The sequence below is a fragment of the Phalaenopsis equestris genome, unplaced genomic scaffold, assembly GCF_001263595.1.
Source record: "Phalaenopsis equestris unplaced genomic scaffold, ASM126359v1 Scaffold000541, whole genome shotgun sequence".
NCBI lineage: Eukaryota > Viridiplantae > Streptophyta > Magnoliopsida > Asparagales > Orchidaceae > Phalaenopsis > Phalaenopsis equestris.
The window spans coordinates 17,742-34,282 of record NW_018164981.1 but is presented as its reverse complement, the minus strand read 5'-3'; the positions used below and the strand labels follow the sequence as shown (position 1 = coordinate 34,282).

Genomic DNA, 16,541 nt, shown 5'->3' with positions numbered 1-16,541 from the left:
ATCTCAATACAGGAGCAACCTCACATTTAACTGCCGATTATCTTCAACTCCGTCACCCTGAACCTTATCAAGGTATTGAGAGTGTGATGGCAGTAGGGAATAGCCACACTATTCCCATTCAACATAGTGGAAATGGTTTATTACCTACCCTCAACCAAACGCCTAAAACAATTATTTCCTCTCATAACTTGATATCTATGTCTCAACTTGCTCGTGATAATAATTGCATGATCATTTTCGATGCTCATGTCTATCAAATAAAGGATCGGACTACTCAACAACTTCTTCTTCAGAATCCTTGTAGTGATGGATCGCATCACATCCATACAAATCCTCAAGTCTTAGTTTTGGTCACCACTCAGTCCGACGTGTGACATCAAAAACAAAATGGTTTACAGATTTCAATCCATTTATCTTTTTGTATTTCTAGTATTACAACAAAATGTCATCGTAGTCCTTTTCATGCTTCCACTAATTCTCAATGTAAACCGTTAGCTTCCACTAGTCCATAAAATTGTCCAAATGGACGTTTTCAATACTTTTCTCCACAGCCATCATTATGAAACCTTCTACATGCATAAACCACCCAGTCATTAAGATGTAGCCTATCCAAATCATGTGTGTCTTTTACAGAAACTAACTTTATGGTCTTAAACAGACCTTGAGACAATGGAAGCATACATTCACTCAACATCTTCTCAACTTTGGGTTTCATATTAGGAAAGTAGATCCTTCACTTTACATTTACTCTCCTCATTCTCATATACTTTATCTTCTCCTTTACAATGATATAACATATGACATAAATTTAAATAAATGAATAAATATATAACTTAAAGTAACTTTCGTTAACTGCTATGAATCATAAAATGCAAATGAGAATAAGAACTTGAAAGTGGTGAAAAAATTCTAAATTCTTTTACTTTTTTTATAACATTTCATTATTCCTTTGGGTAACTAGATACACGCGAGTAGTTAGAAATTTTGTGATTAATCGTGGTGCACGACTGTACGAGCAATCAAAGGAGATAGTTCGTACCTCAAAAGTAGAAGAAAAAGCCCTAAATTAATGCACTCGAGACTTATCATTCTTGAGAATATGAAATATATGTTTTAAGATGAAAATAGAAAGAGATTTGAGAGATAAATCATCATGAATAGATGGATTGTGGGCTCTTACATTCTATCCGATGACCATGGTGTGGACATTCTTTATGAATACCAACATTGACTTCAATTCGATGAGCCTTGCATTATTTGATCAAAGCCAAAAAAATTGAGCCGAACCGAATAAATTCGATTGATTTGGTTTAATTTCGAAGATGTGTTTCTATTTTATAAAAAAAGCATATTGGTTTGATTTTTTCGGATTTCAAACTCTGGCAGCAATCGTTTTAAACCGAATACTCGCCCCTTATATTGAAGGTAGTTGTTAAGTTAGGCAACGATAATGCGTGGTGGCTATCAACGTTAGTAGAGTTGTCGAACATTAGCATTGTTGTTGACAATAGACATCAAAGTTGGTCTAAAAAAACGCGAACTTTGTAAAAACAGATAATCATTCGTGTTATTAGCGAATATCGATGTCAGCATTGATAGCAACGACCGACGTTGACTTTATTGGTTTGAGATGGTAATATAATTGAAATGTAGCATACTACAATTATTTGTCACCATAAAATGACATAAATAGTTGAAAAACGAGAATCTTGAACATTTTGATAGGCATAATTATTGTTTCTATTATATGGCCGGCTTCTTTGGCCATCTTTATCTTTTTCCAACTTCAAAAATTGACATCCCTTCTTCATATCAAACAAACATTTATAACATATTTCAAAAATGATGGCATCATCAAACATTTAGGGGCATTTACCCTCCAATTCTTATGTATTTACATATCTAATACTTCTTTCTCGGATAATTAAACAGCACCGAAAACTTTGCTATTTACAAAATCAAGCAGTCATACGATATTTTTGAACTATCAAACCGACATATTTATGCCTGCCAAAATCTAACCATTGCATGGTCTGGAGTTTTATATATCATGAATTTTGATATTCGAGTGAGAATTTGAAAAATGGATGAAGAGCGTAACAATGTTCATGTGAACAACTCATTTTTTATATTCGTGCCACCGAAATTTCATATCATATAAAATGTCACTATTTTAAATTTTGAAAGGGAAAATGCACATTTTGCTTGCATGGGTGCATGATATATGAAGATATATATGCAAAAGTCGAAGTTTATATGGTATATACGTAAATACATGAGAATTGAGTGGAATGTATGCAAATCTTCCTAATTTTATATTAAAATTGATTTTGAATTTTATAAAATCAGTCAAACTAAGCGTATCTTCCTAATTTTATATTAAAATTGAGCTTGAATTTTATAAAATCAGTCAAACTAAGCGTCATATTTTCAGCTCGGCCATGTGCTTATGTTTGGGTAAATATAATACGTATAAATCAGAATAAGCTTAAGAAAATAGCACCAAATGTTTTTTTTTTTATCATTTTTATTTGCAATTATACCACTTAAATCTTTTTTATCATATAAAAATATTATTATTTTAATTTTAAAAAAAATGAAATACAAGTTTTCATGCATAGATAAGGTGGCACGCATACACGCACACACTAAAAAGCCGCTCTTAAAAATTATCCCATTCTTCACTTGAAGAGGAGAAAAGAATAGTGAGCTAACTGCTAAAATTTAACGATTAAAGTTTCGATAGTTATCGTCAGTTACCTAATATATCATGGTTGAACGCTAGAGGTCATCTTTGCCAATCAGAGCTCATTGTTGTTCATCAGTCATTTTTAACCACCACCAACTACAGCTTTGATCGCTCTACTACAGTTATTATAACCTCTTGTAACTATGACTTATGTAACCAACAACAACTCTTATAGTCTCCAATTATAACTTTAGGAACATTACTACAGTTGTCAATAGTCAGTAACCACAGTTTATATAGCCAACTATGACAATTATAGGCCCAACATGAAAATTTTAATTAGACAATAGCAGTCATATGTGTTATTTCAAAATAATTATGATTACAACATCTTGTGATCTCATCTTTATTAATAATTATTTTTATCATTTGCTAAATAGTTTAGTAGTGGCACACGTAGACACATTGGTTCTGTAGTTCAAAAAGATCACCTCGATGTTTAATTTATAAATACCAATGTTTCGAATGGTCTGTATGTAGGGCTGTAACGAGCCGAGCTTGAGTGAGCTCGTGCTTGACTCATGACAGTGTGTTCGTGTTCAGCTCAATTTAAATATTCTTGTTCGTGTTTGACTCATGCTCGGCTTGAAATTTGCTCGTTAAAATTAATTAAATAAATTGATGTAGAGTGTTGGCTTCGAACTAGAATCAAATCTATGCAAAAGAAGATGCAGCAGAACCACATTATATCATGAGCTATCATGATTTATACTTAGATATATTTATATATAATATATAATGTAGAAACCAAATATGAGCTAACAAAGAGTTGTTCGTGTTCGGCTCGTTTATAATTCGAGCTTAAAAAATTCATTTATGCTCAACACGCTTACTTAACGAACAAATCGAACACGGGCAGTTCGCGAACAACAAGCTTTTTTGACAGCCCAATCTATATGTTATCATCCCTAAAAAAAACTTAACACAAGCCAAGTTCTTATGACAACCCCCTAAATATTCGATGACGACATTATAATTTTAAAATATATAAACTAATTAATATTAATTTTGAACTGTTTTATGTCAAATCTACTTATAATTGAATCAATTTGAGCCACAAATTAGTTTTGAGTGAAAGAAAAAAAGAGTTGGCCACCAGTTCACCAAACACATACCATAAACTGTTCCGCAGGAACAATGTATACCTAAAATTTATATAATTGAAAATAAGGAAATATCTTCATTTTACGAACAAGGAGAGAAGCTGCACAGAAGCAGAAGCAGAAGCAGAAGGCTCCGTTCTTCATCACTTTAGATGGCACAGGTACTCAAATATTTTAATTTATAACTCTAAAAATATGTCATTTCCCTACGTTTTATTCCTCATTTCCCAAAGTTTATTATTATTATTATTTTATTTTTATTTTTGATCTGAAAAATAGCAGAAAGTTATTCTGAAAATTCTGGCCATGAATGATGACAAAACAAAGCAGAGAGCCATGGAAGCTGTTGCTGATATCTACGGTACAGTTTTATTTTCTATTTTCTTCAATTTATTTCTTGAAATAAATTATTAATAATCACATATTTTACTCATTAATTCACATTTTTAGCTCTCAATCAAAGACAAATTGCATTTGAGATTCAACATAAACAGAGTTCGCTTTAGATCTGTTTGGTTAGACGGTTGTGAAGCAGCGGTTGAAGAAACTGTACAGCTAAAATATAGAGTTTTGCAAAAAGCCACATTTGGTTGAAGAAACTGTTATTCAAAAAACTGCTGCAAAACGTAATTTTTTGAAAAAACAGCTAAAATATAGAGTTTTGCAAAAAGCCACATTACTTCTTATAACATAATTTCATTCCTTTTTTTTAAATAAAGAAAATAATTTTGGTGAAGTGAAATAATTAAGAAAAATATGTAATATGTGATAATGTGAAATAATTTGATGAACAGGAGTTGATTCAATAGCTGCACTTTTTTTAAATAAAGAAAACAATTTTGGTGAGAGAAATAATTAAGAAAAATATGAAATTTGTGATAATGTGACATAATTTGATGAACAGGAGTTGATTCAATAGCTGCAGACCTTAAAGACCAGAAGTTGACTGTGATAGGGGAGATGGACACTGTAGCAATTGCAAAGAAACTGAAGAAAATAGGGAAGATTGATATATTATCAGTTGGGCCTGCCAAGGAAGAGAAGAAGGTGGAGAAGAAAGAGGAGAAGAAGGATGAGAAGAAGGATGTGAAGAAATAAATTAAATAATCATTTTTTTTTTGTAAGAGTTTCTGAAATTGTGTAATTTGATCAAGAATCTTGTTTTTCTCTTGTCAGCAATTGTTTATTTTAGTTGAGGAATATTATATTTGAGAAATATGTTGTGCTTTGTACAAAAAAAAGGAAGATTTACATACATATCACTCAAATCATACATATTTACATATCTCAGTACACCAAAACTATGTTTTTACGCATATATGTCACTTTATTTATGCATGAAAATATGTATTTCACTTTTGAAAAGGTTAAAATCGTGATATTTTTGATGATTTAGATGGCAGAGAGTTAAAAAAAGCAAAGTTAAGGTGTTCGTTGTGTGAATACATTGGAATCGTAAGGTATGTATGTAAATGACCCAAAATTTTTTTTTGATATGGGTGATTGTATTTATCCTTTAAATATAAAATTAGGCACAACAACTTTGGCATGTATGACACCTACTTATCACCTACAATCTTTTATTTGTTTTGGAGGATTCCTTCATATATATATTTATCCTACAAATAATTAAATCAAAATAATTTTTTTTATCAGCTGAAGTAACATGCACTTGGTGTTTATTAGAAATCAACTCAATCTAACTTTCAATTAGGGTATGTTGGTTGCAAAAGAATCATTTGAAGGACAAATATAAGTCATTTCTTGTTAAGGACTATTTTATCTTTTAATCCTAATGAAATAACTTAATATAGTAATCAGCCAGGCATTATGCTTTGAAAGACCTTCCCCCACAAGAATCTTGATGTATATGTGGGAATACCTGACTTATGAGGAGTTGTTGGGTTCTAAGGCCTTGGAGTTGGTAGAATTGATGTTGAAAGATATGCTTTCCTCGCCTTTTTAATAGAAATGTTAGAAGGCAAGTTTGTTCTTTTAGTACTTCAATGGTCATAAGTGTTGTGTGGGCTAAATTGGTTGGGTCTAACAGCTCATCTTGTTTTCGGGTATAGATGAGAAAACTAGGACTGAAGTTGTCTTTTAAGTGTTGTGTGGGCTAGATTGCCTAGTTTGGGTCGGCAGTTCGGCTAGTTCAAATTAATCATTAAGCGAGTTGCCTTTAGTCTTCGACCCAAACGACAAGTCATGTTGGTGGTGAACTAGATCAGTTTTTGACGAATTGTAATCATAGTTGAATCTGACATATTGCTCTTTATAGTGTCATGTTCGCCCAATTTTTTTAGTTGTTTTTCGTTGGGGTCTCACACGTGGGCAACGTTATGAATTTATTCATCTATTATACTATTAATAGTTAAAAACTTGTAAATATATATTACATGATATCTACATCGAAGAAAAAACAAATCATTTCCTTCTCTTATGATTCTCCTCCACCATTAATTATTGGAATTATTGACATATTAAATTGTTATTTATCATTATCTTTCTTATTATCCAATGCCTCTGGCATTGGGGGTTGTGCAATGAACTTAAATATGCCTATGCTAAAAGGATAAGATTATGAGACATGTTAAGCCAAATTATGGATAATTTGATGCAGAATTATTACAACTGTTTGTAATAACTTTATATGATATAAACTTTGAAATGATTTTAGACATATTACAGATATCATCGTGACAAATTTCAAAGGCAGCATGTTGTTAAGCCAACAATTTTGATGTTAGTTTGTAGACGTCTTGGTTGCAATCATCACAAATTTGTTACAAAAGTAGTTGAAATTTAGAATATAATTGAATGTCATCTTAAGTTTGTTGCAAAATTGTCACAATGTTGATTCAAACCTAGATCACCAATAAAAGTCCATAATGTGTATAAAATTACAAAACTTCAACATTTTTCTAAGAAAGTAATTAAAATTAATAAAATCCAATTTTAAAATTAGCATAGATAATGGAGCATCTTTAACTTCATCGCAATCACGTTTGACTCGATTTTCAATAGACAGTATGAAATAGTTTGTCCATGGATTGGCTAGAGCCTTATTTACTATTGAGGGCTTATCTTCCTTAAATGCATCTACATAGAAGAAGATTATGACATATTGTCTAACCCTCACTTACACCAAATGCTAGGAATAAGGTGGTTAATATTCCCCTTCAGGCCTGAAAGGGTATAACTCTTCTCTGGGATCTTAAAATCAAAGATTTAAGAAAACAGATCAAAATTTAAAAGAAGAGTTTATCAATTCCAGCCTCTTAAGTTTCAATCTTTTCATGCTTTCACCGATTGAGCCACTCATAGTGTTGAGGCTTTCCTCTTCTTAGGGGAATTTCGTCGTGTTTGCTTGAAGTGACATGAATCATCAATCAAGAAACAATTCAATATGCAACGTCATTTTAAGATGTATGTTGTATAGTACTCCTCTCACTAAACAAAGAACTAATTACATGTGCTCTCCTATTAAGTTAGGGAAGAGAACATTACAATGATAGGGTCCATTAAATCTAAGAGGATTTAGTAGTTACAGGAAAAAAAATCAAGCGTGCTGAGAAATATTGATTCATAAAAATAAGTAGTGTATGGTATCATAAGAGGGAAGATAAAGATATAAGATCTAGGTAATGAGCAAGCCTTAGCTCACTTTTAGTCTATAACTTTCTCTTCTAAAAAGAGTATTTAGCAATAAAGGGTTGATAGATACAAAATTTTCTCTTGGACTAGATAAGAAATGAATATGGAAGGGATCACCATAGCCATTATTAGGGTCCATTAAATCTAAGAGGATTTAGTAGTTACAGGAAAAAAAATCAAGCGTGCTGAGAAATATTGATTCATAAAAATAAGTAGTGTATGGTATCATAAGAGGGAAGATAAAGATATAAGATCTAGGTAATGAGCAAGCCTTAGCTCACTTTTAGTCTATAACTTTCTCTTCTAAAAAGAGTAGTTAGCAATAAAGGGTTGATAGATGCAAATTTTCTCTTGGACTAGATAGGAAATGAATATGGAAGGGATCACCATAGCCATTATTCTAGATTTAATGATAGTGTATGATTTTCAGGTCCAAAACAAGTCACCCACTTATTCAAGATTGTTGTGTAAACTCTTTGTCAAATCCACTCAAACACCCCATCAAGGTACATTAGATTTAACATTGATTAAAGGTCCTCTACCATGGGATAGAATACATCTTGTTTTCTTAGAATAGAATTTCGCTGTGATCTTCAAATAATAAATATCGAGTTCCTTTACGAGTTAAAAGCAAACCCATTGAATGTCCTTTAAGCGAGTTGGTGTAATTGATGGTGGCTTGTTGAACTCAATTCATAATCAGTTAATTTAATTAACTTGACTTAAGCTATAAAATAGTGGGCTTCGAAAATTCGCAACCGCTCCCTAGATAACTCTCTCTACATGTCTTTTTATTTTTGTTTTGAAAGAGAGCTTAGGAGGGTTGAATTTTCAGAAGATAGATTGAATTGTAGATAAGCACTACCCAGAGATTTTGCCCTCATTTAGCAAAGACTTTTTTATCTAGGATTCGAGGTTTCTCATAGACACAAGCACCTATGGTTAATTACCCATCTTAATAACAGAAGCACACTTTTTAATTAAGGCTAGTCATTAAGAATTCAATATTCAACATATAATAGCAACAGGCTAGGGATTTAAAATGTAGAATTCATCAGCAGATGGCGGGAGAATGAAGACAAAACTTGATCAAGATCCCATAATTTTGTCATCCCGAGTCGCCATGGTCAATGATCTACTTAGTCAAAGGAGATAGTCGACCCAACCTGACAGAAGTAGTCTTATCAGCAACCATGGGTGGCGTCCTCCAAGATATCCTTTTAGATCTGGGATGGATATTTATTTAAGGGGACAAATACGGATGGTGGGGAAATGAAGACAAAACCTGATCAAGATACCATAATTTTGTCATCCCGAGTCACCGTGGTCAATGATCTACTTAGTCAAAGGAGGTAGTCGACCCAACCTCACAGAATTTATAGATCTGGGATGGATATTTATTTAAGGGGACAAATTAAAGTCGACCTTAACTAGCAAAAGACTTTGTGTCAATCAACTGTACCCATGAACTAGTTTTGGAGCTAGACTAATGGTGGTGAGTTGAAAGAGAATCAAAGAAGGGGCAATATATAAATACCACACAACTCTTATATATTTGCATATCAAATGCCTAAACTTTGATACTTGCATGCATAGCACTCAAATCATTAACATCACATAAAAAGTGCCGTTATTATTAACTCTTTAAAAGTGAAGCACACTTTAACATGCATAAATTTATAACACCTATGTGCTATAAATGCAAATAACAAATTGTATGTATTAGATATGTAAATACTAAATACATTAAGATTTGTGTGGTATGTTCCACCTCTTAAGTGAATTGCTATGCTCAAATAAATGATGAACTCAAAGGGATAAAAAAAAAGGAAATTTCAGTGTTTGGCATATAATTTCTATGCATAAAAGCAGATGCTATTTCTTTATATAGGGAAATGTATAACGGTACAAAAATAAATATCAAGAGCTGAATCTCTCGATAAGCAAAGCCAGATTCTCGCCTATACAAACAAAAAGAAGAAAAGGCACTCAATCAACACAAGAAATCAAACAATTTTCAAAGAATTTTTTAGACTGCGAATTTTAATTACAAGCTGTTGTCTTTCTCCTTCAACTTCTGCAAATTTTAAACTCATTTCAGAATACCTTTGTTGCATCTCATTTAGCTCAGTTTCCATTATTTGATTTTGTTTCTTCAGTTCTGCCATTTCTAACGGCACTTTTGTAGTTTTCTGCTGTTCACAGCTGCATAAGATTGATCTTTCTTCTTCAATCTCTGGACTTTCAACGCCATTACTGCACAAAAAAATGAGTTTTTTTGAGGATTAATTGAAATATTTTTTGCATTTATTGTCTTCATTTTATGGATTTGTCATAAAAACTTTACCTTATGATTAATGCCGTTCCAATGCTGTTTAAATCCTTCAGTTTTTTCTTGTCTTCCATTATGTGATTTCGCACATAATCTCCATCACTTCTGCCATTCTACATTCTTCTAAATATCAGGGACTAATAAATTTTAAAAAAAAGTTCAATGTTCTAACTGCAGCATGAAAAGCAAAAGAAATTTATAAAAAAAAAGCAAATTTGCATTCAGGCCACACTGTTCTTGTGCATTTACATTTATAACACTGAAAGTTTGATATTTACATTTATAACATATTGGTATTAAAACTTATGCATGAAAAGGTTTGTTTCACCTTTAAAAAGTTAGGGATAATGACACATCCAAAGTGACATCAAGGATTTGAATATTAGAAATGTAAATAAGAAAGTTTAGGTGTTTGATAAGTAACTATATAAGAATTGTGTGGAATGCATGTAAATGCCCCCAAAAAAATGATTTGAAAGCAATTTTTAAGGAGCACATGTTCAAACACAACGAAACCAAAATACAGCAAATCCATGGAAGTAATCATGTCTGAACTTCGAAACCCTAATCACTCTAGTTTCAATCGATCAAAATTGAAATTGACATGCTCCAACTCGAATATAAATCTCTCCAAATAAGTTCAATTCAATTTAAAGTCAACTTCATGGATGATATATGTAATATTTATCTGTGCACTAATATAATGTATGGGTATTTTTTTGTTGAAGATTTGAATCCTTGATTGTCCTAATTCTCAAATGTTAATGAAAAAACATAAAAATTACACAAATTTTCAAACAACAGCAAAAATACCTCCGGAAGAAGGGTCTTCTCATGCAAACTAATCTTGCTTCTTGTTGATAACTTCATGAGTCCGTCAGAATTTATGAATTTTGCATTGCGGCCCTTCGCCTTCTTCTCAATAACAGCAGCTTGCTTCCTCAGATTCTCCTTTTCTAGTCCATCATCACAGAGATTTCTAATAGTCGCATCATTCTCAAATTTTAGTTTCCTGAGATCGTTCAGCTCCTCGAGTGACTTCTTCGCTTCCTCCTTCAAAAAAGAAACCTCCTTTTCAAGTAAAGATCGTTCCTTTTCGCTAGCTCGCAGCAGCATATTGCTTTCGCCAAACGATGTTTTCAGCTGCTCCATCTCTTCCATCAAATCTTTCTTTAGTTTAATCTCTTCAGCAAGTCGATCTTTTTTTTTCGAGAGCTTTTCAACCTCACTCGTAAGCTGCGCAATTCGTTCTGAGGATGCTCTTTGTCTAGCTTTTTCAGCCGTACACTGATTTTCAAGCTCCTCACGCTTCTCCTTGAGTCCCAAACTCAGGCTTTCCACTTCCCTTGTTTTGAAATCTATTAGATTTAGTAGCTGCTGGGATTTAATTTGATGTTCATGTCTCACTAAATCAAGCTCCTTGTTTTTCTTCTCTAAAATCTCTTCAAGCTCACATTTTTGCAATTGTAGCTCATTAGATTCTTTTAGTGTTTGCATGACCAACCTTTCGTTTGTATGATATGCTGACGACATTTGTGCCACCAACCTCTTGAACTCGTCCTGCAACTTTTCGGCTGCATGGTAGTTATACAACTTCATCTTCCTCAGCACCTCCTCCGCATTAATGGCTCTTTTCTCCTGCTCAACTTTGTCCCTACTGATAATTTCCAGGTCAGCTTGAAATTCTTCTGTCAGTCTTTCGATTTCGCTCTCCAAGCTCTCGACTTGGGCTTCTAACTCGCTAATCGAAGCAAAATGAGCCGAACAATCAAATTGCATCCTCAACTGTTCTCTGAGTTGGATCTGCTCAAGCTTTTTCGAAATCTCATGATTTTCCTGTTTTGATATCTCGTAATCCAGCGCAAGCTGTTCCATCTGCATCTCGATTTCTTCGCGCTCCTTTTTGTACAGCTCTAACTCAGTCGTTAGATGTGCAATCTTGAGACCCGGTGAACTCAAGCCATCAAAATCATTAGCTTGATTGACCAACACATCAAGCGCATATTGTTCATCTTCCTCAAATGTGGGAGTTTCAAGTGAGTTTTGCTGCAACTCCAAGTCATGAAATTGTGCTAGTCCACTTCTAAACTTCCTCTCCTCCAAATCTTTCTCAGTTTCGGAGGTGCTTTGCCTCTTCTTCTGCTGTAATAGCTCCTCCAATTCAGCATTGGACTCAATCATCTTCTTCAGTTGTGAACGAAGGTTCGCATTCAAGCTTCTCTCATGACTCAGCTCGTGCTTCGTTTCTTCGAGTAATGACCATTTATTCATTCCTCCAAATTGTGGCTTTGCTTTCAGCTCCACACATTCTCTTTCAAGCCTGTCTCTTTCCTCTCTCATACTCTGCAACTCCCTCCCGAGCTCCTGTCCCCGCAGGCTCTCTTTCACGACCTGCTTTCTAAGAGTCTGTAGCTCCAACTTTGATACTTCGAGCTGTCTCGTCAACACAACAGCATCATTATTAAGTTTTTCGACAAAATTCTCTGATTCTTGTCTTCCTTCTCGCAGCAATGCCTCCCCAGAACTGCTGCTCAATCCATCGGTGCTTCCATAGGGAGCAGAAATGATCGACCAATCGTTGCCAGAAGTGATAAGGGGATCTCGAGGAGTGTCGGCGCTGCTTAGAGGAGATAATGAATTTCCAAATTCATGTTGGCTGATGTTATTCTTCGCTCCATTGTCATTCGGGTTGTATCTATCCGAGCTGCTATCTGAACCAGATGCTGATATTGTGTCCATACTGAAGGATTTTTGGAGATTTCCTTTTGTTTTTACATGGACTGCCATGATTCTGCTCGATGAAAATTTTGCTTTTGATTGGTTTTCAGCGCATGAGACCTCCTGATGAACATCTTAAACATATTAGCAATCAACTTTGGTTTCATTTATGTTGGAGTTGTCATAAATTTCAGGAAGATTTACATACATGCTACCACTCCATTCCTATGTATTTACATATCCAAAATTCAATTTTTAGATATATGTCACCTATACCAAAACTTTAACATTTACATATATATGTCACCTTACCTATGGATGAAAAGGTGTATTTTACTTTGTAAAAAGTGAAAATAGTGGCATTCTTTATGTGATATGAAGGATATGGGTGGTAGAAATGTAAAATGTAAAATTTAGGTCTTAGATATGTAAATAAATAGGAATTTAGTGGTATGCAAGTAAATGCCCACAAATTTTATCACTACTTGCGGATGTTAAGAAGAGGGCTATTACATATATTTTGTGCATTAAAGTTAGTAATTAGTCTAAGGATGATTAATGGGGATTTATTACTAATTTAATGGACAGTAATAAGTTTTGTTGCTTGTAATTTTGTGCCTTATGGAAATTCAGTTGAACAATATATATTTACAAGTTAAAAAAAAAAAGCAAATTAAAATTTTTACAGAATTAACATTTGGATGCTTACACATTTCCCCAAAATAACACATTCATAATTGAAAGAAGAACTTACAGATTAAATTTCACTGTTACAACCAATATACTAATAAATTTCAGTAATACCTCAGTTGGTTTAATTCCATCACCAATTTTAGCCAAAACTTTTCCTTCTTCCATTGCAGAATCGCCCATTTGGCTCCTTAGGGTTCTTCGCTGCGGCTGCTTTGTACTTCTGTCTCCATCCTCATCCAATACTCTGAATAATCAAAACAAGTAGCAGAAAAAAATCAGTTTTGTATAAACTAATAAAAATAAAAACTTCAAAACTGCAAAATTCTACCTCCCCTCAGCTTCACCCGCCACTCTTTGCACAGTAACCTGCCATTGATGAAAAAAACCAGAAACCATCATCAATAAATGATTTGCAGAAAAATATCTAGAACGATTTCAGTAACTTCTTCAGCATTATGAGGAAAAAGATGTAATTTTTTTTCTGATAAAGAAGAAACTACCGACATGCAGAACTGTTTCAGCATTGGGCGCTTTGAGAGGAAGAGAAACAGAATAGGGTTTGATGCTCTCCGCGTAATCTGCTAGGTTGACGACGATCTCCCCCAAAACCCCGGATTTCACCGAACCCTGCAACAAGCAGATCAAATCAGAAAAAGGGGAAGTCTCAGATTACAGATTAAAGGAGATTAAAGGAGATCTTCTGCGTTCATACGGTGGCTGAGAGAACAAAATTGTAATTTTTCTCATTGATCTTCCCGGTTTTTGAATCCTGAATCAGCCTCACAGTCTCATAAATTGGAATCGCCCAGTTGCATGATCCATTGACAACCGCCACCTTCTCCGATCTCGCGGTCGGTTTTCCAGCGTCCATCGGAAACAGAGAAACCATGAGCTCCTCCCATCCCTCATGACGAACCTGAGATAAAAGCAACAATGGCGGCCATTACTCCTCAAATCCACCGATTTTTTACACCAAAACTCGCTCTTTTGAGTAAATTCGAGAATCGAATCAAATAAATACCTTTGTAGCTCGGAACTGAAATTTGAAAACTGCTTTAATCTTATTCCTATCAGTCCTCCATCTCGCTGCCTTGAACATCTTTGATCTGTGTATTGCTTCCTCATAACCTCTGCGCCATTGATGTTATGTAACGGCTCCCATTTTCTTGGAAGAGAAGATTGCAGTGGGTTTAAACTACGAGGAAGAGAACGAGAAAGCAGATCTAATGAGGCATAAAGGTCTTCCTTTTCTTTTCGTTTTGCTATCCGGATGGAGTGCTCAGTCTTCCGTTGGAGCTGAGGTGAATTAAAAAGCAATAAACTTTAAAAAAACGCAGAAGCGTCTGTGTAATAATTTGAAAGAGGGGGATGGAGATTAGAGAGGGGAGCGGGGATTTGGAAAAGAAGAGTGAGAGAGAGAGGTGGGGTTGGATTGGGCTGTTGTGATATAAAAATGTTAGCTGTTGGGTTGCTTCAGCTTCACAGCAAATCAGACGAAGGAGAAAAAGGGGGTAGGAGATTTTGCATCTATGCCCTTGATCGAAGGAGAAAGAGCAAGGGGGGGGACAGCCCTTCCGGCTTTTTATGAATGTGGGTCTGATTTCATTTAAGGCATTGTTTTTGGGTTGTTGCAAGTAAATTAAAATGTAAAATATTGATTTTTTTATATGCAATAGTTATTATCATTTTCATATGATACAAGATGATAACCTAGTTTGTACTCGTCTAACCATTTTGGTTCAATGCTCCATTTGATGTGAACGGTTAAAGCACTCATTTTGTGGACTTCTAGTTCGCCATGAAACAAGTTTTGCAATTTGCTAGCTAAAACTCACCTTAATTGAAGATTTTGAGATCGATAATATGCAATAGTTATTATCATTTTCATACGATACAAGATGATAATCTAGTTTGTATTCGTTTAACCATTTTGGTTCAATGCTCCCTTTGATGTGCACGGTTGAAGCACTCATTTTGTGGACTTCTTGTTCACCATGAAACAAGTTTTGCAATTTGCTAGTTAAAACTCACCTTAATTGAAGATTTTGAGATCGATATAAGAGCTAGGCATCATACCTCCCACATAACATTTTCTCTTGAGTTGTTTGTTGTGCCTTCTTAATTCCTCCCTCGTTTTTTTAATTATGTAACCTGATGCTACTCAAGAGTCTTCTTTTCCTTTTAATAGAAAACATTTGTTGTCAAGATCTGAATACCCTCTACATCTTTCTCCTCTCTTTCTATGTTTTCTCCTTCATCTTCATCATTATTATGATTTTTTTAGTTCAACTTTTTATGGATTTTGTTTATTTTAAATTAATTTGAGATAAATTATTTTTGTGGTAATATCTATTGTGTAGGTTAGGATTTGGTTATCATGGAGTTTTAGTTTTATCAAATCAAGAATTTATTTATTTATTGTATTTCGATATGATGAATTTAGATAATATTTTAAACTAATTTATACTAATCACTTTAAAACTATAATTCTTATTCCACTATAATAATATTTAATTCTTCATAATTGGGTGTAACATAGGATAAGCATGTACAAGCATATACTTCTTTTATTTATAATACATAAGCATATACTTCTTTATTGTGGTTGTTATCCTTACTATATATATACTATATTATAAAATATTTCATATGTTAGTAAATTTTATTTAATACTTATAATAGAAAGCTTCTTGTGGTGGGGATAGTTTGTCTCATTTGTACAAATTCTTCAATAATGAATTGATTTTTATGATAAGGAGATACATTTTCATATACATTATCTTATTTGAATATAATACATCTTTTCATAGAAGCCATGCTTTTATTAAATCACTTTCATTAGTCATATAAAGTATACAAAATCTATTGAAAATTTGTTTACAATATATAAAATAAGTATAACTATTTGTAATGGATGTGTAAGTGATATAACCATTTTAGGTATTTGTTAATGGGCTAATGAACATACAAAGTGATGGATCACTTAAAAATCATTAGATTTTTTATGTGTTTATGTATATCTTCTTAATTATGATATATTGATAATTTTTATTATATATATGTATGCATGCCTATATATAATAAAAATAATAATTGACTAAAGAATTATCTTTGGAAATTTATGTTTATATTTCATGTGGTTGTATATGATTTATTAGTATTTGAATATATACTGTACAACATATCATACAAATGGACGTGAATAAAATCATACTAAAATGCATTATTATTTTAACATGATAATGTGATGATTTTTTTTACCTACCATTATGTAATACATTATGATTTTTCT

The 16,541-nt window shown here is 33.3% G+C and overlaps 2 protein-coding genes across 5 annotated transcripts; one reads left to right on the top strand and one right to left on the bottom strand.

Annotated features, from left to right (window-relative positions):
- Positions 1–3,914: 3,914 nt before the first annotated feature.
- Positions 3,915–5,070, top strand: LOC110029036 (heavy metal-associated isoprenylated plant protein 39-like). 2 transcript variants are annotated; one of them, XM_020731146.1, is made up of 3 exons: positions 3,915–4,013; positions 4,135–4,213; positions 4,757–5,070. In XM_020731146.1, exons 1-3 carry the CDS (start codon positions 4,005–4,007, stop codon positions 4,948–4,950), a joined length of 282 nt encoding a protein of 93 aa, XP_020586805.1. In that variant the 5' UTR covers positions 3,915–4,004; the 3' UTR covers positions 4,951–5,070. The 2 variants fall into 2 exon arrangements, with proteins under 2 accessions (XP_020586805.1, XP_020586804.1); XM_020731145.1 differs by having other exon boundaries at positions 3,928–4,013; positions 4,132–4,213.
- A 4,343-nt stretch (positions 5,071–9,413) lies between these two features.
- On the bottom strand, positions 9,414–14,814 carry LOC110029034 (centromere-associated protein E-like). Of its 3 annotated transcripts, XM_020731141.1 has the most exons (8): positions 14,271–14,814; positions 13,962–14,165; positions 13,754–13,876; positions 13,578–13,615; positions 13,361–13,493; positions 10,652–12,679; positions 9,854–9,951; positions 9,414–9,762 (listed from the first exon to the last, which is right to left on the bottom strand). In XM_020731141.1, the coding sequence occupies exons 1-8, from the start codon at positions 14,346–14,348 to the stop codon at positions 9,513–9,515; spliced, it is 2,952 nt and encodes a 983-aa protein (XP_020586800.1). In that variant the 5' UTR covers positions 14,349–14,814; the 3' UTR covers positions 9,414–9,512. The 3 variants fall into 3 exon arrangements, with proteins under 3 accessions (XP_020586800.1, XP_020586802.1, XP_020586801.1); XM_020731143.1 differs by lacking the exon at positions 9,414–9,762 and having other exon boundaries at positions 9,866–9,943; XM_020731142.1 differs by lacking the exon at positions 9,414–9,762 and having other exon boundaries at positions 9,898–9,975.
- Positions 14,815–16,541: the final 1,727 nt, after the last annotated feature.

Bases quoted from the DNA above. Each gene is read 5' to 3' on its own strand.
- LOC110029034 (XM_020731141.1), bottom strand. From the start codon at position 14,348: ATGTTCAAGGCAGCGAGATGGAGGACTGATAGGAATAAGATTAAAGCA. The intron at 14,166-14,270 runs GTATTTATTTGA...CTTTTATCTCAG, and splicing joins TTCAGTTCCGAGCTACAAAG to GTTCGTCATGAGGGATGGGA. The intron at 9,952-10,651 runs GTATTTTTGCTG...AGAAGAATGTAG, and splicing joins AGAAGACCCTTCTTCCGGAG to AATGGCAGAAGTGATGGAGA.
- LOC110029036 (XM_020731145.1), top strand. The intron at 4,214-4,756 runs GTACAGTTTTAT...TTTGATGAACAG, and splicing joins AGCTGTTGCTGATATCTACG to GAGTTGATTCAATAGCTGCA.